The following is a 22,801-nucleotide window of genomic DNA, read 5'->3' as shown; positions in this document are numbered from 1 at the left end:
AATGCACAAGGGACCCTATGAGCTTTTTAGTTCCTACTTGAACATGCAAACAGCTGTGTGTTCAACAACACCATTCAGAGTAAAGCCAATGTGCCGCCACGCATAACAAAGTGAAGAAAGTAAAGTATAAACTCACAGCGTGTGCTCAATACATCTCTAGCTATAATGAAGGGTGGTCCAGCCAGAGGCGCATGCAAATTGAGCACTCTGCGACCCGCTTATAAATGTTTAAGGGGTCAACATCAAACGAAAGCCAAGGAAAAACTTTCTCCAGAAAGCCCGCAAGTCCTTAGATAAAAAGTAAAGCAAAACACGCCAGAAAACAGACACATACGCCGTCTTCTTTTACATTGTTCGAGCTTGTGAGCATGCGATACTTCAACATCAAACGAGAGCACGGACCCAGCAGGGGAGGTGTCCAGCGTGGCTCTGATGGGCAGGCGTCGCAGTATCTGCGTAAATGAAACGTTCATTGAATCTTGCCCGTGCGGAATTCGCAACGAACGAGGATGATTCTGCTAGGCGGCCGATAATTTCCTCTTCCGGGTCTCGGCCCCCTAATGTTCTTTGACATGCAAATGCGGTGTCGTTTCATCCTGGGAAAAGGAGGAGGCCTGAGAGCGGCTTATAATATGCAGGTGCCGAATGAAGGCGAGTGAAGAGGTGGTGGATATGGGTTTCTTGAAAGCGCTGCGCGCGTCTCTGGCGACACACCTCTCCTTCGGGGCGCGTCGTTTAATCATCCCGCTTTTCGGTGTCTTCTCGACTTTTGTAATGTTGCGATTCCAACCCTAATGTCCTTAATTTGCGTCTTCGTGCCGAATTCGAGCGATATTCACGCGCGTCATCAGATATAGTGTATGTATACATATACATGTTTCAGTGGTCCTGGACACGTTAGAGGACGTAGCTTTTGTCCCCGGGTTGGCTGCACGCCTGTGTTGCCACCCTGATGAAAACAAGTGTACCGGAATCGAGCCGCGGCGGCCGCATTTTCGGCGGATGCGAAAGCGCTTGAGGCCCGTGTACTTTGATTTAGGTGCATGTTAAAGAGCCCCAGGTGGTCGAAATTTCTGGAGCCCTCCATTAAGGCGTTCGTCATAATCATATCGTGGTTTTTGGGACGTAAAACCACAAACAATTAATAAAACAAGTGCACTTGTTGAAACGCTGGCACCAGCGACATTCCCAGAGAAACGATTTTTATTGGGATAACAATTAGTATATGGACACTCTCGTTCAGAAGCGCGCGACCGGCGGACTCGAACTTGCGACCTCTCGCTCCGCGGCGCGATGAGTTAAGCCGCTCGGCCACCACGCATAAAACCTCCAGCATACTAACGGCGAGCTATTTATATACACCATTTAGCGTTCCTGAGGAGGAGGAGGAAGAAATAGACAGAAGGACAGGGAGGTTAGCCAGTTCATGGCCGTTGGTGGGTGCGTACATCTCAGAGGTGTTTTAGATGCGAAGCACCTCTTGCTCGGGGGCATGCCCCGCGGCGTTGGCCTTGGCGTCCGCACCCACGCTACGCATGCGCCCTCCCTCCCTCTCTCCAACAGCTGCGCGTTACTCTCTCTCCACTTCTCTCCCAGCACCTGCTTGCGCTTCTCCTGCGTTCTCGCTTCTGCTCTCGCGGCGCATGCGCTACGCTCCTCCTCTAGTCTCTTCTTCTTCAAGTGGTAGAGCGCTGCGCGCGTTCAGTCCTGCACTTGCATCAATTGACTCCTCTGAAATGCGGGCTCGACATGCCAAAATTCTCTCCTGCGCAACGCCGCGATGAGCGCCAGCGCATGCGCGTCCCCTACCCCTCTGTTTCCTCTCCTACGCTGCCCCCCTCTCGCGCGCCTGTCGATCGTGTTCCCCGCTCGCCCTGTGAGAATTAACGGCCAGGCTAGAGGGAAGACACGACGTGCGTAGTGTTCCTCTTCGCGTTCTACGACGCGAGGTCGGTAGCATGCCCAACGAACTCCAACGGAACGCGATCGTGCAAGTGCTCCGGCTTCGCATCGCCCCATGGTCCCCTTTAGCGGGTGATGGTGTCATTTTTTTAGCGTAGCAGTGGCCTCTTCACTATACTATCCCGGTAAGGTGGGGGGGGGGGGGTCTGCGTTATCTCGACAGGCGTTATCTCGGCGCTCTATCTCGACAGACATAAGACGACGGCCCGTATAAACGCTGTGCTCTCACCGCTTACTTAGCGGTGAGACGACAGACAGCACGAAAACCGCTTTCCTTGCTGCAGTGGCCTTACTCGCTTAAACCAGCGTTTTGTAGAGTCACACGAGCTGGGATTCACAAGAGTTATCTGCTAGCCTTTCTTCGTATAACATTCCAATTCGTCGCTATCGCATTCACTGATTCGCCATTGTGGTGAAACTGATTTTTTTTTCATCGTTTCGAGCCTCCGTGCTCTTCAGAACGTCTGTGCAGTAACAACTCAGACAGTTTAAACGTAGTTGGTTCTTAACCATTAAGAACATTTATATACGGTCTATTTTTAACCATTTATATGGTCAGTATGGTGTGTTCTTAACCATTAAGAACCAATAATTAATTATTGTTTAATCAAGGTCTTAAATTAAGAAAGAACATGCACACCATCTGTACTGAAGCTCGAAGACAGAGGTGCTTCTCTGAGACACCTCTACCTGAAGGTTTTCATATTACAGTGTTAAAAAATTCCGCCAGACCCGAAGAAAGAAATGACTCGAAAATGTTTACAGTATGAGACTGAAACGCAGGACGCCTGTATTTAAAGTGACAGCGTGAGTTCTTTTGAAGCAGCGAGTATATTTTTCAGAAAGCTTTCAGCCTGAGCTGCGACGTAGAAATGGGATCGGCGGGTCTCAATTATAAAAACTCTCCCGCGCATTTTTACAAAGGTAGAACTCTAGGCGCCGGCTCGACTTCCGGGGACTGGAACATTTGTCGACTCGTGTTGTGTTCGTATTCATGACGTTAAGCGTTCTGCTCTTTCATTTCTGTCCGAGGCGACAATCTCGCCAACTCTCATCGCCGCATTTGCCCTAACTTCATTTTCAGTAACCAAGAGTCTGGTAGGGAAGTTGGTTTGCTTGTGTCGCTTTGCAGGGCGCTGCACACCGGAAAAAAAAGAAACGCATCACACCTTTGCAACAAGAATAGTCCCTCTGCCACGCTTAACATTGACTAAACCAGCGCAGCACAAATCAGGACGAACAACCATCTAATCACCTGCTTGGCTGCATACACCGTCTAAGCAATAGTGGATGAAGAAAGAAAGAAAGAAAGAAAGAAAGAAAGAAAGAAAGAAAGAAAGAAAGAAAGAAAGAAAGAAAGAAAGAAAGAAAGAAAGAAAGAAAGAAAGAAAGAAAGAAAGAAAGAAAGAAAAATTCAGGAGTAAGTCGGTAACTAAGCTCCCACGTTTAGCAACTCTACTTTGGCCGAAGCTCAAACTTAGGCTGGCTTTTCGCGTGCGAGTCGCGCCGGCGCAAAAATGAGCTCAGCGACAGAATATTCCAGCAGATGTGGCCGAGAAACTAGCGGCTACATGAAAAAATAAAACACGCAGCCAAGAAGAAGCCGCGAGTGTATAAAGTAAGGTATTTGGTGGCGGCGCGGCCGAGATTACGGCGTCCACATTTCACCAAAATTGCCCTGTTCTCGCAAGTGCACGACACAGCCAGCTGACGCCGAGAAACCCCTCCCCCCCCCCCCCTCCTTCGGCAATGCGTTCGAGAAAAATAAAAATAGTGAGAAAGGTGAAGAACATAAATAAAATTCATTAACGAGCAGGAAACTCAAGGCACGTCAAGCCTTCATGAGGGAATGAACGTGTCGTGTTCTGAATGAAAGAAAAAAGAAAACCGGAAAAGGACAAAAAAGAAAAGATCGATGAAGGAAACAAAGAGGGGAAGAAAAACTTGGAAAGGGAGCAAAATCGAAGAAAAGGTGGCAGAAGATACGGAACGTACGAACAAAGGTGTACATATAACGCGAATTTCAAATAAAAACAAATCAAAAAGTGAAATCTAAATAGAGCAAACGTGCGGGCTGCGTGTAATGACGGAAGCCGAAAGGAAACTGCGATAACGGCTCCTGCACTTTGCTGAACTTTTGTCTTTTCTGTAACTTCACCTCAACAGAAATATTTTGCTTTCTTCAGCAGGAATATTTTGGTTTCTTAGGAGTTACGAGTTGCAAAACGCCACGTGGAAGTTATGCATGAACGAAGGGTGGGTGAATTACAGGGTAGGGCTTGGAATTAATGGGCAAAAAAACAACAAAAAAACAGACACACGGAGGAGCAAAATACCTAATGAACAACGCGCAAGAAATGAAATAGTTAGCCTGAAAAATCTAAGGTGACACATCTAAAGACAAAAGTAAACATGACGAAATACGTGAAAGAAAGAAGCAAAAAGACAGCAAAATATGTTATAGACGTCAGGCAGAATTCTTTAACAGAAAATGCGATAAAGGGCTCCCAGGACCCACTCGTTACATGCATTAAGCTGCCCGTCGCGCTATTTCTTCGCGCGGTATTTTTTTCCATGTGCAAGTATTTCTGTGAGAGAAAGGGTGGTTTTTCGGCAGCCATAAAAAAAAAAATGAGAGACAAAACATTTTTTCGTGTATTTTTTTGTCGTGTTCTTTTCCTTTACCGGCTACGAGGCAAGTTCGAGGCAAAAATTTGATAAGCGAGGACTACAAGTTGAGTAATACGAGGGCGTTAAACCTAGCCCGGCAGACGGAAAGGTGCTCGCGCCAGGAACGAGATCTACGTAGAGTGCACGGAGTTACCACCGTTAAACAGTTTTGCAAAGTAGGAGCAAATCAGGTTACCGAGGTACGCGCATAGTGGTTACACTTGCAGGAATAGGCATGTCGAGATTACCACACAGGGCTTCTGACTCGTACGTTTTAGAGAGTGCTGCGCGCTTACGATGTAAAAGTCCGCGCGTTTCTCGCAGCCAGCGAAATTAGGGGAACAAAAAGCCCGAAAGAAAAAGAAGCACTGCCACATCAGTTTGGCGATGAGCCTCTATACATGCTCGCCATGTGAATGAAAGAGAACAATTTATCCCATCACGATCGCCGGCATAAATACGATTAGAGTTTAAGGAACATATGGATTGCAGTCATCTAAGACAGTCGCAGTCGAACCTTACTCTGTAAGAGATCGCAGTTTATGACCTGGGTATGCGTGGTGAACGCTGCTATGCGTGCGAGCCTTGTAGTTGTACCTATCTTTCCTTTTTCCATTCTCTGTTCTTTTCCTCCCATTACCCTCCCACCGTGTAGGGTAGCAATCCTGACTAACCTCCCTGCCTTTCATCTATCTATCTATCTATCTATCTATCTATCTATCTATCTATCTATCTATCTATCTATCTATCTATCTATCTATCTATCTATCTATCTATCTATCTATCTATCTATCTATCTATCTATCTATCTATCTATCTATCTATCTATCTATCTATCTATCTATCTATCTATCTATCTATCTATCTATCTATCTATCTATCTATCTATCTATCTATCTATCTATCTATCTATCTATCTATCTATCTAAGGAATATAACGACGTATCGTATTAGCGTCTCCAAACCGCGATACGTATGAGCATTGCATCCACTCCTCCTTCTAGAGACACTTCAGCATGAAGCGGCGCGCCCATGAAGTCCGATTGAATGTCTACCCGTTTTGCGTGGCCTCGGAAATACTCGGAATGCTGGGGCATCTGAGCATTGGGAATCGACCCTTGGCTCCTCGCAGGGCATAAGAGTAAATAAAGCATCCAGATGCTATATTTTAATAAAGCTTACAATGGTCGAGGCTTGGGCTAGTTGGTTCATGGTTAAACTTGGGAAAAAACAGCGCAAAATTGAGACAGGACACAAGACGAAGACGTCTTGTGCCCTGTCTCAATTTTGCGCTGTTTTTTCCCAAGTTAATACTTTAATCATGTTCGTCGTACACTAATGTCCACCTGGGCTAATCCTGGATAGATAGATAGATAGATAGATAGATAGATAGATAGATAGATAGATAGATAGATAGATAGATAGATAGATAGATAGATAGATAGATAGATAGATAGATAGATAGATAGATAGATAGATAGATAGATAGATAGATAGATAGAAACGATCAAAGCGCCTTTGGTCGGCAAAGAAATGCGTCGCATCCAAATAAGTCGGCCGTTAGATTATGCAGAAAACCTGGCTGTAGTATGCCGTATATATGAAATAAATTAATTAAATTAATTTGTTAATAAATGGAAAAAATTGCAAAGCTGTCAGGAATCTGGAAAGAAAAGAGATAAATTGAAGTTTTATAGGACAGAAACGTGACGGTAACGCTGAGATAATGTACGATACCGCAAGTGCATTAATCATAGGCTACAACAGAAGTCGTATGTAATGTGCCAAAAAAAAAAAAACGCCAGGCCTGCACGGATAGCTCAGCACAGTCACAGCGAAAACTGGAAGAGCGGCATTTCTAGAGCCCGTTATAAACTCTTTTGTGGCTATTATTACAAGTACACTAGCAGCGTACCCACTACGCCACAAATCATAATTTTTGTGAAGTTGGGAAGCACCCACCACGACATTACTCGTCATTGTGCGGAGAAGCGAGGTACCATCTGTAAGGCATCATGTGCACTTTGTTGATGCGACGGTTGGTGGCGATGAAGAATTATGGCTGACCCTTTGTAATGGGTTGGAAGCTTTAAAAGACCCATTAGCTACGTAATTCGAATTGTGTGACGCCCGTTCGTTACTGAACTCTGCCACCACGCTTTATAACATACGTTAACGAGAGAAAGATTGAGAGAGAGGGAATTAACTTTATTGAGACCTTGAGGAAATGGATCATGGGAGCTTTATGGGCTTCTTTGGCAACCGATAGAAGTGCACTGCGAGGAACCCGCTATGCTATAAGTCATATTTTTGTGAAGAAGGGAAGCAGCCACTATGCAATATTTTGTCATTCTGCGGAGAACCGTGGTACCCGCTAAAATACTTGTAAGACATTATGGTCACCTTGATGATGTTGTGGCTGACGACGATGAAGAATTAATGGCAGATCCCTTTGTAATGGGTTGGAAGCATTCAACAACGCTCTCGTTGCGCAATTCGCGTTGTGTGACACTTGGTTGTTATTTTACTCTTCTACCACACTACATTACATATGTTAATGTGGTTCCTTCCCGACATCAAGCCTGTGAAGGGTCATTTTGCAAGGCATTTTCAAGCACCGGCATGGCTCTGAGGTAGAACACTGGGCTCCCACGCAGAGTACCCAGGTTCGAACCTCGTTCCATCCCTGATATTTTTTCTTATTTCGAGCGATAGTGGTTACGGACACCGGTGGCGGCGGCGGACAACTATGGCGCCAAAAACGGCCCTTGTTGTGATTTGATAAGAGCTTTTGCTGTAATAAATAAATAAATAAATAAATTATGCAGCACCGCACTACTGGTGCCAAGGCTGAAGGAAGTTGCGGAGCTGGACAGCCTTCTTCGTTTCTCTTCGGTTTTCTCTTTCTTTCCTCCTCTCTTTCTTTCGATCTCTCTGTACCAGGTTTTTCCGTCTCTTTCTCTATTTATTTCTATTTTTCTTCCTATTCTTTCCTTTTTTTTCTCTCTTTTTCTTTTTCTCGCTTGCTTCCTCTTTTTTGTCTAGTTTTATACGTGGTTTTGCCTGCGTTACGCCAAGCGACGACAGCCTACAGCGTTATACGACAGCCCGGGCCCCTAAAGTGCTCCGCACTCGATATCATCATCAAGGCGCTCGAAGCACAAGAGGAAGAAGACTTCTCCTCGGTGCGCGCGCTCAGTATGCTACAGATGGCTATGCTATAGGCACCGTCCACTGACCAGAGGCAGCTGCGTTGATCGCACTGGTCCGTCCCAAGTTCGCTGACATTGGCCGTCAGGGGCACGCAGGAAAGAGAAGTGCGCAAGCGTCCCCCCTGTAGCCCGGCCACCATCCGCCCACTCGTGCCGGGAGTGAGAGGCGCGCATCGCGTTCCATTTCGACAGACCCCGTCTCATTATTGCTTTTTTATCTGCTAGGCTTTGTCGCTGGAGTCGCACTGGAAAACTCGACTGTACGGTGCCTATGCTTTTGCCAGCGTTACGCCAAGCTACATGAGACGCGACAGCATACGACAGCCCGTGGCCATGAAGACCTCCGCACTTAAACAAAGAAGCAAGGTATGAGCTTGTTTTAGTAACAAAGAACATCATAAAATATGACTTACATTGAAGTGCTTAACCAATGCCGTCACAAAGTAAACTGGCTGAACATATCTAGAAAATGGACTAAGAAAGTCATATTAGAGTTATAGCGCTGTAAAGAGACCCGCTTAAAAAGAAAGGTCATCGTTAACTGAAGTTATGCTGTGTCTCTTGAGACGGCTTTCTGCAAGGAGATGAGGGAGGCGGACCGTTTATTTCGATGGGAGAGCTTGCCCCTGTTTCGCAGTATATGCAATTAGTACAAGCTGAGCATAAATTATAACAGGAAAGAAAGAAATACACTTTGAAGCAGCTTTTCAATTCAGGGTTGTACACTTCTAAAGAAAGAAACCGCGGGAAGGAAGACGGGAGCCACAAATGAAATAAGACACCAGCCTCTCCGCCTATGCCATTGGTATAGGAGCACCTCTGCTGTATCCCATTTTACCTTAGTTTCTCAAAGATCCGATTAAGGGGGCATTCATAAGGTGTGGTAAGAAATACAGGAACAGGTGTTTGCTATGGAATATGGTTGATAAGAGCTTTGGGGACAAGAGATCAATTTTGTGATGGCTGGTATGGCGTGTGGAAGACCGTTCCTGCGTTTTGCTGCTTGAATAACAAAGGATGCTTGAAGAGTACTGGTCCAAGCACGTCTTCTTTGAAGATAAAGCGGATGACCGGTACGACGAGATGCTCGGGAATATAGCGGGGCGTATGGATGCAATGCGGCAAACTGCGAGAGAATACTTATGGCAATGCTTACGCAACGCAAGTATTGCCAAGCCTGATTGCGCTTGCAGTGATGGAATGCAAAAATTGCAGATATAACATGAATATGGAGAATAGAAGATTACTTCGAATCCTCATGGAATAGTGAGCGCCGCCTTCTTTAGAACGGTCTTCACCTTCACCTCTTGCGCTTCGTGGCAATTTATTTGATGCGGATTCCAGATGTTACATGCGGATTCAAGTATCGATCTGAAAAAAAATAATTGTGCGCCAGCATTTTATCGCGACAGCGTTAACGAGCCCATTCCGCTGAAATTCCGGTGTGGGTGTCGGTGTCGGCGGTTGTGAGGGAAAAGTCCAGGTGGATGAAATGATAAAATTCTTTAATGACAGCCTGAATCGAACCCAGTCATTCTGCGTGGCAGTCAGGTATTCAACCAGAGATACCTACCATTGCTTGAAATCGCTTCGGGAAAAGAAAACAGAAAGCCTGTACGGTGTCATATCGTTCGAAGAGTCGCGTTACCGGATGTAATATTGCGTGGTACAAGCGCAGAATCAAACCACTTGAATTGCCCAACGAGAGTGTGATTCACAGGTTAACCCATTACAAAGCGCTCAGCCATAGTTATCGTCATGAGCCACAATATGAACGAAACGTGCAGCAGCGTAGGTACGCGCATTGCCTTAAGGACGCGTAGTGGGTACTGCACTACATCGTAAAGTGATGAATTATGGCGTGTTTGACTCTGCGCAAGTGTACATGAAGTAGGCATTTCAGAAGAGTTTAAAACAGTCAATGTTACGCGCACGTACTTTTCTTTCCTTGCACCGCGGTTGAGGTGTCCACCGACAAACTAAGCGTGGCAAGTGAGTGAGAAGGCGATGCAGACGGGGCCCGATTACGCTATCGCGTTATCGTGAAGGTTAAGCGTCCTCCAAGTTTTACATGTCGCGAAGTGGAACGCAGCTGAAATGGTTTTATTAGTGTGCACACGCACGAACAGATTTGAAGAAAAAAATCACAGCATATCCACGGAGTGAATGATGATGAGTGGGCGAAGCTGCGGAGGTTCATCGGTAAACCGTGAATCTTCCGTGAATTCTGCCCAGTACATCATCACCGACGTGAGATCGGGCGCGTTTATACTAAAGGTTCGATGAGAGTTATGACGACTTGCAGCTCACTTTAATTTTACATGTACGCTGTGAATTTTCATTGTTTAGAAAACCATTGCCTTAGAAAACATCTGGCGTCTTTCGTTAAGCAGCTGGCGTCTTTTCGTTTTGCTTTAGAAACATCTGGCGTCTTTTCGTTTTGCTTTTAGAAAACATCTGGCGTCTTTCGTTGGTTTATTTCATCAATCCACGGCGTTTTGAACAAAATTTTTATTGTTTAATCACGCACAGGAGAAATCTCACCAGGCACTACCTTGGAGGTAAACAATAGCTGCCTGCTAATGGGAATGAGAGACAGAAGAAGTCGGCTTTTAGCTAACACTTACACTTCTACTTCTACTAACGTTTCCTACTGGAACATGCCAATGGCTGCTAATGGGGAATGAGAGACAGAAGAATTCGGCTTTTAGTTAACGCGCACGCTGCGAATTTTTTATTGTTCAACAACGCACAGGAGAAATCTCCCACCGGCACCACCTTGGAGGTCAAGATCTGGTACTAGCGTTAAGACTGGTTACGCACTACGACAGGGACGAACGGGTGCCGCTTTAAGGAGCTTCGCCCGTAAAAGGTAGAACCGATGTTTTTAAATAGAGAGTTTGAGAATTGGGGACCCAAGACGCTGGGTCCCCAAGCTGCGTTGGGCAGCCTGCTCTTGCGTTCGGATGATCAGCAGAGTTTGAGAATTGGGCCGAACGCAGGCTGCGTTGGGTCAAGCGCACGGAGCGCCACACGTGACGAATTTTAAAATCATGCGAGACGCGGGCCATACTGCGGCGTGGCCCGCGCTGCGTCTGTGTCTTGTCGCTGGTGACCCAAGACGCCTTGGGGCCCCACACTAGTTTTGAATTTTTGCGTCTCAGATCAATGCGAGCGCAAGAGCCCAAGAGTGGCTTGGGTTCTGCGCATGCGCCCTGGCGGCTCGCAAGCTTCTTGGGTCCCCAAGCTCCTTGGGGCCCCAATTCTCAAACTCTCTAATGAGTGAACTTATCCTGCTCGAACATTAGCGATTGTATAGGTAAATATGAGGGGCTACAGAAGCTAGAAAGAGACAGAAGTTCACATTTGTTATAATACAATTTAAATAGTCAACGATCACGCCATTCTTGCAGGTTGTTAAGGTAGTTATGAATTAATGTTTGCTTAAACGTGCTTCTTCCTGTACGGTGCATTACGCATTCATCTGACAACATGCGAAAGTTATTCGATATTTGCATTAGTAGAGTGTTAACATTGTTTCTATTTATGCGAGGATTAAGCATAAAGTAGCAAGTTAACTCCCCGACTATCGCGATGCGCGAAATATAATATACATCGCAAAGCCATTTCAGGTCGTTTTCTCGATGACGTTATCCTGCCTTCTACTTGATGGTAGCGCAGGTTAAAGACAAGGACAACAGCAAAAGGCACACTCGATATAACACCGCGCTACGTTGTGTTGTGTCGTCTGTGCCTTTTCTGTTGTCCTTGTCTTTAGCCTGCGCTACCATCATGTAGGATGCAGTACCAATGACCCACATCGTCACCCTCATACGAGTTATCCTGCGGCTCCGGACAGGGCCGCGAGTTCGACTCGCAGCAACGGGAACAGGGTTCCGATGTGACAAAAATGCTGATAACAGCTTTGTACCGCGTGTCGAGCACCATTCGTGTCAATGGATGCGCGTGACGGCTCAGGTTCATAAGCTGCATATGTTCAGCATGCCTTATAAGTATTGCAACTTACGGACGCCTTCTCTGCAACTAGTGGAGAAATTTTCAGCGAGCATATGCGCATTCCGTGGGCATCGTGGCACTGACATGCTTGCTGGCGGTAAAAACGGCAAGTGTTTGTGAGCTCACGTTGTTCAAGCTCTCGTTGAACAGGAAAGAAATGCGAAGATTAGATTTTTTTATCGTGTCCGAGCCCTATGAATGGCTCATATTTCGAGGGTTCCATTAACCTCTTAGTTGTCACGCGAAGTATACCTTGTTGAAAGCAAGGCGCGGAGCCCAGATACTCTTTATTAATGTCGCTCATTGGCGCGCAGAACCTAGGACGAGTGGTTATCTTCACGACTGCTCAAAAAGCCCCTAAACAACGTCCGAAATTACAAAGAACGAGCGGGTTAATCGCTCCGAGCGTTTCTCGGCTATTCGGCACAATTCGTGATGCCAGCACTCTCCACGTGACGTCATGAGGAAGTAAGCTCTCGATTGGTCCATATACGAGAGATATCATGTGTGAATCATCTCGTGCACTGCTTTGCCACGCAGTCGCACGACCATCTGCCTTGTCTCGCATGGCTATCATTCGCGATCAACTGATTGCACTTCGTTTCGTACATTTTCGACAGCGCAAGCGAGGTAACAGCGTGCAGCCGAAAAGCGCGAAATCCTCATAGGCTCAACGCTTAGTGCTGAAATCGTCCACGCGTTTTGTGAAAAAAATAAGTTGCGAGGAGGAGATATCGCCTGTAGGAAGGGTAGAAAGGCGAGAAAGAAACCACTCTCTCGTCTGTGAATTTGTAGTAATTTAGGGGCCCTTTAACTTTCCATGGTACGGATGCGTTTCCTTATTTAGTTTGTTTTTCCTGTGGCTATAATACCACTCTGTAGCTCGACATCTGTATTGTTGTTGATTTCTGCCAATTATAATGTGTCATGATATATCATTTTTGTGAATATTCACGCAGCGTTGAAAAACCACTGCCGCGTCACCCGTTGCATAGCCGTGATATTCGTACGTGCGCGTGTATGAACACAAGACTGAGGGCTGATCGCAAATACGAAAATACGGCTGCTGGTAGTACGCAAACACATTGGTGTGATGCTTCGCCTATTAAATAATCATCAAGACCAAAATAAAGTTTACTCATCATCATCATACCGACCATGAGTGTGTTTGTTGAGTAATACTGCCGTTCTATGTGTTGAGCTTCACGGTCATTTGGTGGATTTTGGTGGGTGCATAGAAAGCGGGACTTATAGACGTCGATTAGGTAGAACCATTGTCCAAATTGGGACGTGACATATGCCGTGTGAACAACATGACAACATTAGTTCGTACCTTATGCTATTACTAGCTTATTAACGATTATGCCTAGCGTGCTGAACACGAACAAGGACACCCAGTAATCACGCTCATTCACTGGATCACCGCAGTGCGCGCACGAAAACGAGCAAAGAACGCACTTATCAAAAGTTTTCCACTACGAGAAGTTCAGAAAGAAGAACTTGAACGGGACCCATTTAACCCACGCCGCGCGTTTGAAACAATCAGTGCTGCAACTTACCGAATGCTAACAGAGCAAGCAGCAGGTGGAGTGAGGGAATCATTACTCCGTTGGTCACTGTCTGCTGTTCATCAATCGGCGGTGCCAGCTGTCCAGGACAAAACGCTGAAAGGTTCTGAAGGAGAAGACCGGGCGCACGAGTTCATGCCCCAACACTGTCACTGAGCGGGAACATCACCTTGCCAGCGTCAGCTTCGCCATTCATCCGACACCGGCAGTCGCCCGAGACGAACCGCTGAACGAAGGACGTTCGCGAATGCACATGAAGCCCCTACAGTCGGCACTGGTAGCGAAAAAGAGTGTCAAAATGCTAGTTCATCGCGGTTCACCCAAGACGCCCGCGTTCGCGCTCAACGAGCAAATAAAAACATATCTCAAAGTTCAGCGCACACTGACTCTTTCTACGAGAATTCGTGATAAGATCTTCAAAACAACACGCCGAGCACGTTGTGATCAACAAGCTCAAAGCGGAACACGGCGCTCGGTGCACCGACCGCGAAAAAAAAAATGCGTTGCTGCTTCACGTGGCGCTCGAATGCCCCGGGCCAGCGAGTGCTGCTGCCAGCGCTCCCGTTCAACGCTCGCCGGCGCGGCTCGGGTACTGAGCGGGTAGCTTGAGACGTGCCCTGCCGTCGCGGCCTTTCTGTGCCGGTGCCCGGAGCGCGATTGAAGGCCAGCGGCTCTGGCGAGAGCCTACGCTGCCGCCTTTCTCCCTTCGCTCCGGACCCGTGGTGCGCTCCGCAGATAGGGCGCGGCAACCGCGATCAACCCCTTGCTTCGTATCGACTCCCCCTCCTCGCTCCCAGCCGGCGATCGCAGCGACTCGCCGCTGATGCCGCCGGCGAATGCTGGAGCGCGAGCCCGCGCTAGAGCAGCTGCACGTGCTGGCGTCCATGCTACAGAACGCTGCATATAAACATTGAGTGTTTCCACAAAAGAGCGAGACGCAAATCGTAAATGTACGGGAAGTTAGGGTAGTTCAATCAAAAAGGTTAAGTTTTCGAGTGGATGAACTTTCCTTCGAAGAGCAAGTGTACATTTTCTTTCTTTTTGATTAAGCACGAACTCGCCACGGTGATCTATAGTATATATGGTGCGTGACTGCTGGCCTGAAGGTCGCGGGATTAAAACCCGGCCTCGGCGGCCGCATTTCGGTCGAGGCGAAACGCCAGAAAACCGTGTGCTTAAATTTCGGTGTACGTGAAAGAACCCCTGGTTGTCTAAACTTACGGAGCCCTCTAATAGGGCGTTTCTCATAATCATATCGTAATTTTGGGACGTAAAACCCCAACATATATGTTATATATACCAGTGAATGTAGTACGCCGACCAGCTTTGGGCCGTCCAGCAAGCCGAAGGTGCCGCCCGGGTCCAAGAACTTCGATCCGTCACATAAGGCACCACCACCACCACCATCATCGACGGAGGGTGAAACGGGACAGGAATTAATCCTCTTTCCTACTGTCTCGCTCCGACGGAAAAATTTCTGCTTTCCGTAGACCAGTTTTCAAAAAAGCTATTGTTCTCTCCTCTTCTTGATTAAAGCTCGAGAGTAAGCGCTTGTGTTCACCGTTTGTACTTGCGCTCAGATCAGATCAATTAACTTTATTGAGTGCCCTGCGAATTGGTGGGATGGGCCTGGATCCCGCCTAGGCTTCGGCCAAGGGTTGCTGGCCCTTGGCGGCTTCCTCGGCTCGCTGGACGGCCTAGAGTTGGTGCTCCAGGTCCGAGCAGAACAACGCAGACTCCCAGAGCGCGCGGAGGCTGTCGCTGTTTAAGGGTGCAACACGGCTATTGTTTATTATATCTGGACATATCCATAGTATATGCTCTAAGGAGGCTCTAGAGTCGCAATGTCTGCACTTGTCTGTCGTGTATAAATCTCGGTGTATTATATGCATGATCGCTGCACTCGGGCAGGATCGGGTTTGTAACTGCCGCGATTCGACAGACTGATTCTTGCTTAATTTCAGGCGAGGCGGTGGGAATGTACTTATGCTCTCTTCATTTTTTTTATACGGCGCCATTATACACCACAAGAACGAGGCGAGTTGTTTCGTCAAATATAGAAGTGAAGAGGAGAACCACTATATTCGACAACAAAAATTCAATATTTAATTCATTCACTTATTTATTTCGCACTGCCAGCTTGTTTCACAAGCCCTATAGGCAGAAGTGCGTTGTACAAAAAAAAAATGTTTAACAATGTGGCATGTGACGCTCAGAAAAAATATGATATCAAATAACCTACATAATATACTGCAAGTGAAAATACTGACAGTAAATTGAGAGACAACAAGGAGAAATAACGATACTGTTCGGAAAAATACCAACAGAAAAAAAATATTTAAAAAATGCCAGGACCTTCTGCAATAGAGCGCATGTTTACACAATGGCTTACTCGCACAATGAAAAGGGGGTGCCTTAATTATTTATCTATATCGCATATTATCTGGAAAGTGGCTGACAGCGCGTGAAGCACCACGAGTCATGTATTAGCGAGAGCGTGAAAATATATGGTTGAGCTCTCAAGTACGCTTTGGGGCAGTGCATTGCATTCATGGATGATTTGGGGGGAAAACGACTGTTTGAATAAGTTGGTTCGGCACGAGTGCTCGTCTAACTTGGTGCTTGGAAACGAACGCGTTTGGCGTCGGCTCCACGGTTTAATCTACAAATTTTTATGTATTTCTGCATCTTCTTGAAAAATGTAACATAGTATTTTAGCCTCTCTCGATACCGCTTAGCTCTAGAGTTTCGTGGTTCGCGCACTGCGAAAGAGCGCTAACTTATGCGTGACGACGGAGGGAAGTAAGGATAAATCTGAGTGATTTTCGCTTAATAACATGAGAATATAATGTTCTTGCACGCTTCAGTCGTAAACGCGATAACTAAAGCAAAGCCTCATTCAGCTCGATCACGTGTGGTGCGAACGGAATGGAGAGATAAAAGATATATGCGGAAGGCACGGAGGTTAAGCGGAAGATGTAAATATCCGTGGAAAACAATTTCAGCCAATCCTACCATTTGGACTCCTCATTACAGCTTAGAAACAGAGATATAGCTAAGGCTCCACTGCGAAGCTCGAGGGTTCGGGTTCGATCCCCCACCAAGGCGGCGGAATTTAGATGCGGGTGAAATGCAGAATCACCCGTGGGCATAATTGAGGTAACAAGTGTCGCAAGTTGGCCGGGTTGGTAAAGTTTCATAGTGACTTACTGAAAAGCGATAAATAACCTGGACATAAGAAAGATGGTAGTAGACGGGATCAAACTTCAAAGACGGGACGACTTCAAAGCTTATGTCCGTCAAAGCTTATGCCCGGTCATTCATCAGACTATATAGTACTTCTCTGTTTTAACGGGATGGCGTTAAAGAGTTCGTTTCGCAGAAATTCCGGTGTCGGCGTCGTTGGTTGTGAGCGTAAAATCATCATATTGTCCGTGACCGAAAAATCGAGAAAGCTGCAAATAAAATAATAAAAACGTTCAGTCCGAGTGAGAATCGAACCCGGGCCGTCTGCGTGGCAAGCAGGCGTTCTACCACACAGCCACGCCCCTGCTTGGAGCTGCTGTGAGAGTAACTGTCATGCTTCACAAACATACGCGTCCTGTATACAGGTGTCACAGTACGAGGTGTAATATCACACTAATATTGCGTGGTACAAGCTTACATGGGCGTCACACGATGTGGATATCATAACGACTTGGTGGTTTAAAGCCAGCCACCCATTACAAAAGGCACACACATTACTCCGCATATTCCTTTAAGACCACGTAGTGGGTGCATCGCAACTTCGAAGAAGTTTCTCGCGCATAATTGCTGCTAGTTTAAAGCATGCTACCCATTACATAAGGCACACACTTTAGTGCACGCATTCTGTTACACACAAGTAGTGGGTGCACTAATATTTCGAAAAAAATGTCATGCGCACAGACCTTCTCTCACGCCACCGGGCTCTTGACACGCTTGTGATAGATCCTGTGTCGTCTACAAGCGCTAACCACACTGCGGTGTCTTCTTCATCAGCGAGTTTTGGTGGGCATCATGTGAAGTGACGCACGACAACGAGGGCGACCACGCAGGACGGAGGCAGAGAAGGCGGACACCAAAGCGCGGCGTGCTGCGGCTGTGCGACCACTTTGTACTTTGTCAATTACATTGCACTAATGCACAATCTGAACTTCTCGAGTAACAACATACAATAAGAAGTATGCACTAAATGGTCAAAGTACGCACTAGGGGCAGGATGTCGCTATCGCGTTCAACTCTTAAAGGCGAAGCTTAAGCGTCCCCCAATTTTTGCAAGTCTTCCCTTTGCTGGCGCTTAGCTTCGGCCTCTCTTGCGGTTGGCTCGTCCACGACATGTGCGTGCTCGCGTCAGCTCTCGCTGACACTCACGTCGGGTGGCTTCTTCATCGGTAGAACGAGAAATGTTCGCCATTCTGAAAGCGAAAACTCCTGAATACTGACAATGACACGCTATTACGACATGCGAGCCCGTAAGGGCTCGAATGTCATAATAATGTACACGGAGACTATACTTTAAAGCGCTATAAACGTTTTCTTCTGCTTATTGTGCAACTCGGGAAAAGAATATAACATTTGGTTTTATCTGCCAGCGTACTGGCTATTGTGGCATCCAAAGACGTACTATGCATATGGAATCAAAATTGTCCCTCTAAGGATAGTGAGTGCGCCGCTATTTTTCTTTATGAGTTTACACACATCGTAAGATGTTAGTCATAGAGAAATTCGATTACAGTTTCTAACACGAAAGTGTTTTATGCCGGGGTCCACCAAGACTTCAGTGACGTATTTCCGTCACGGAAATGACGTCGAAAAAAGTTATACGATCAGATGCCAAAGAAAAAAAAATGTCGCCCGCAACTTCCCACGGGGGGAACTCGAGTAAATGCGTCGCAGAGTGGTGGGGGTATCGCGTGAATGTTGCGTAATTGGGTTTCGCAGAAGCGTCGCGCTGCCCGAGTGATGGATCCGCTGCTCGAGTGTTCACAAACGGTTGCTGCTTCTCGACGTTCAGGATCCACAGCCCGTCGTTGTCGTTTCGCAGCTGCTTCTCGTTCCCCGAGTGAAGGATCCACAGCCCGTCGTTGCCGTCTCGCAGCAGCTTCTCGTGCACGAAGTTCCGGGTCCGCAGCTCGCTTCAAACGCTTGCGTTCAGCGTCGTATGCTCGTCTCTTCGCAGCCTTGTCTTCTGCGTTGCTTGCTGTTGTTGACGCCGACGACGGTGAGGGTGGGGTAACCTTGCCTTCAACGAGTGGTGGGACGCTGATTGATGGTACTGTTGCTTCCATCGCATATACTCGAGTCAAGCAAAGTGTCAAGTCAAGCGAAAGCCAAGTAAAGACGTCCTTGACTGAATTCCGAACGCGCGCTTCGCCGCTTATATACACACCACCCGCGTTCGATCGAGAGGAGGGAGGGACGGAGAGGAGGGAGGGAGGGAGAGGAGAGGCCTGCTGCCGGCACGAGACGAGCCGAGCATGCGCAGTGGGGGTGTGGACGGCGGCCGACGCCGCAGGTGCGACCAAGAAATGCTCCGCATTTAAAAGTTCCGTCAACGGGCATCGAACACACGACCGCTCGGTCCGCAACAACAGACGCCGGGCACGCTATCCACTGCGCCATGGTCATTTTTTTTGTCTTTGTTGCAGAATGTAGCATTCAAACAAAAACAAATACATCCCCAATAAGCTTCAACACTAGAGGCTTTACAAACGCGCCTTTTATATCTACCACTCTGCCGGTCGGCGGGGTGGTGTTGCCCTCTGGGAGCGGTAAAATAAAGTAATTCGTCATTACTGTGACCTCCGCTATTTACGCCTGCAACGCGTTACACGTCCGTCCCTTTCGGCGCGTTTTCAATAGAAGTTCAATTTTATCAATGCCTTAACACACCGCGAGATGGCGATCTTAGCCCAAGCGCCGTAAAAGCGTCTGCCTCGCTCATAGCATCACGCTAATCCAAACCAAAAGTAGCTCTGCGACGCGCGCCTGCCTCACCTGGCTGTTACACCACGTTCCCTGCTCACGCGCTCGCCCCGATAAAAATCGCAGCATATCCACGGAGTGAATGATGATGAGTGGGCGAAGCTGCGGAGGTTCATCGGTAAACTGTGAATCTTCCGTGAGTTCTGCCCAGTACATCATCCCCGACGTGAGATCGGGCGCGTTTATACTAAAGGTTCGATGAGTTATGACGACTTGCAGCTCACTTTAATTTTACATGTACGCTGTGAATTTTCATTGTTTAGAAAACCATTGCTTTAGAAAACATCTGGCGTCTTTCGTTAAGCAGCTGGCGTCTTTTCGTTTTGCTTTAGAAACATCTGGCGTTCTTTCGTTTTGATTTTAGAAAACATCTGGCGTCTTTCGTTGGTTTATTTCATCAATCAACGGCGTTTTGAACAAAATTTTTATTGTTTAATCACGCACAGGAGAAATCTCACCAGACACTACCTTGGAGGTAAACAATGGCTGCTAATGAGAATGAGAGACAGAAGAAGTCGGCTTTTAGCTAACACTTACACTTCTACTAACGTTTCCTACTGGAACATGCCAATGGCTGCTAATGGGGAATGAGAGACATAAGAATTCGGCTGTTAGTTAACGCGCACGCTGCGAATTTTTTATTGTTTAACAACGCACAGGTAAAATCACCCACCGGCACCACCTTGGAGGCCAAGATCTGGTACTAGCGTTACGACTGGTTACGCACTACTACGACTACGAGGGACGAACGGGTGCCGCCTTAAGGAGCTTCGCCCCTAAAATCGCGGCCGGAGGGCGGCACGACGCGCTTTGCGTTTCCCTCTAGTCCGGCCGTGGTGTTCAATCACATTTTAACATGCCGCGGCATGGCGACCAAGTTCTGCGTCCAATATGCGACGCTCTTCTGGCTATCACACCACATTTTCTGGTTACGCTTTCACCGTTAACTACTACAGCTACCACAAGGTTTTGTGTAATCATTTAACATGGACGTTAGTCGTCGGGATGGAGATGTACCACTAATCATCAAAGTGGTGCATCCACGTTCAACAGTGCTATAGCTGCCAGACGTCAATGTACATTGTGCAAACTCTCTTATATCAATGTACAGTAAACATTCAGTTACTTCTGTAAGGGCACGCTTTACTTTCGTGTTATTCCGATTCCTATGACGGAGGGATCAACCATCTTTTTTTGTAATAATGTGTATAATGCTCACTACGAAGTATATCGAAAGAATCAGCATGATTTAGGAAGACTCAATCAATAATGCCTAGAAAGCAAAGGAAGCGTGAAAGGGAACCACCAAAAGGAAATAAAAATAAAAGCAAGTGACCCTAATAAGTTAATAAAGAAGCAGCCTTGCCGACACACAGCAATTCCTCTACGGCACAGAAAACGTTCATATGAAAGTCTTCAATAGAGAATGTTCGCACAGAGATAATACGAGGAATAAATACCAGTGTTCAGGTCGGCGAAGTGATGCATTTAAAATATATTTTTATTGAAAACAAGAAATGGCAAAGCTACTCAGTAGATCAGCAATGCCTTTCTATAGCGCAGAATTCAAGTCCACCCACTGATTTACTGAATGGTCGTTGTTGTTAGTAATGAACAAATATCTGAATAAGGTTTCACACTTATGCAGAAACATTCTAAATGATTAACTATCGGGAAAACCGAATTTACAAGATTCCCGTCTGAAAATTTTATAAATTTATACGATGGCTGTTACAAAATGAGCCATAATTTTAACCCCTTTAAACATTAATGGATACGTGTTTGCTCCTACTCTTTTGGATGTCGCTATTTTGCATAAAGTTATTCTAAAATGATGACCCGCTGTTCAGATGTCAGCACCATCGATGTCATGTTGTGTGATTGGCCAAGGCAACAGTAACGCTTAATTTCTTTCATTAGTTTCTCCAACTCAACATAAAGTTTCTTGCATTATTTTACTGCACTTGTATGGTAAATCACCGTAGTGCTGACTAAGGTAGGAACTGGATATATATATACTTATATATTGTTGTTTTGTGATTCTTGTAGGATTCTTTTTTCTTGACAGGGTCAATGCACACAATCAGGGCCGAGAGCGTTGCAAAAATCACATCATAAATTAAGCTATACATAGCATGATGAATAACTTGAGACTCGATATGTCGGAACGAGTGAGTCGTACTTCGCGCGGGTCAGTAGGCCATCAGAAAGATTAAGTGATTAGTAGCAAACATTTCATTCAGTATTTAGAGAGAGGGAGAGAGCATTTAGGAGCACTCCTTTGCTTTTAACAAAAGCCGGAAACGTCTGTATACTGGTAGTTGAACCTAATTCGTTTTTTTTTTCACAGATGCTTCATTACTAATGCAATATTATGACAAAATCAAATAAAAAACAGACAATTAAGCCCAGGAAAGCGTAGGAGGTATTTTTACTCTAATTTAGTAATTATGACATTAATTGAAATGAATCAAAGTGGACGAAAAAGCACCTTTAAAGTCAGTGTTGCCCGAACTCATAACCTTCGTATTACGCGTCGGATGATCTACCAATTGAGTTAGGAAGCAGGGAGCTCCCCCATACACTTTGATATTTTTTCAGTGTGATCTGGGGGTGTTAGCCAGCGCCAGTTGTGGGCTGCTTGTGCAAGTGTGTAAAAGGAGTTCGCACTTCTTCACGATAATGAAGCAGCTCCCCTTCCTAAAAACTCATGCAGGAGTACAGACTTCTGGACAACATTATAGAAACAAGGGTTCCCTACTTTTTTATATACAATTCTGTAATTCGATGTTTATATAATTATTTAACATTTATAAGCGTGTTCGGTGGTGTTCTTGCTGAAGGTTCTTGCTGAAAGTAGACATCGAAGGAAATAATTTTCCTACGATGTCTACGTACTGGCCGTCCCTCCAGTACACATCGAACTCCCTCTATTCGCCGCTCGTGCAAAAGAAGCGTCCAAAGGACTCCATGGAAACGTGTCGCACAGTCGCCGCCACTCCCCTACGTATCGAGAGGGACGAAAAAAAAAAGGGATTGAGGAAGTTGAACAGCAGGAGAAAGAGCAAGAGAGGCTAGGTGGGAGTGAGTAAGGAGGTGCATCACATTCCTCGAACACAAGAACGAGGAAAGAGGGAGACGGGACGCACGGGGGACGGGCGCGCTATCGCTTGTTGACTTCGTGACGCGCTCGGTTTTCGCCGCCGTTTACGTGTCGAGCGCTCGGGATAGACGGCTGCAGGCAGCGGGAGGCAGCCGAGATCCGTTCTGCCATGCAGAACTGCCCGACGGGAGCTCAGAATGACGCTGCCACTGCAGCGCCAGGCCGATCGCAGCCGGGAAAAGGAAATCGAGCATCCCTCTCGA

General features: G+C 46.5%; 1 protein-coding gene across 1 annotated transcript in view; it reads right to left on the bottom strand.

The window, feature by feature from the left end:
- LOC119381695 (Down syndrome cell adhesion molecule homolog) overlaps nucleotides 1–13,943 on the bottom strand; it is a 282,436-nt gene extending 268,493 nt beyond the window's left edge. The window contains 1 exon segment of the mRNA XM_037649466.2: nucleotides 13,421–13,943. Coding sequence (XP_037505394.1) covers nucleotides 13,421–13,463 — 43 coding nt within the window. The 5' untranslated portion in view covers nucleotides 13,464–13,943.
- Nucleotides 13,944–22,801: the final 8,858 nt, after the last annotated feature.

This window comes from Rhipicephalus sanguineus, chromosome 2, assembly GCF_013339695.2.
Source record: "Rhipicephalus sanguineus isolate Rsan-2018 chromosome 2, BIME_Rsan_1.4, whole genome shotgun sequence".
Classification (NCBI taxonomy): domain Eukaryota; kingdom Metazoa; phylum Arthropoda; class Arachnida; order Ixodida; family Ixodidae; genus Rhipicephalus; species Rhipicephalus sanguineus.
Note: the sequence above shows the minus strand (reverse complement) of the source record. Positions and strands in the feature narration are given on the sequence as shown.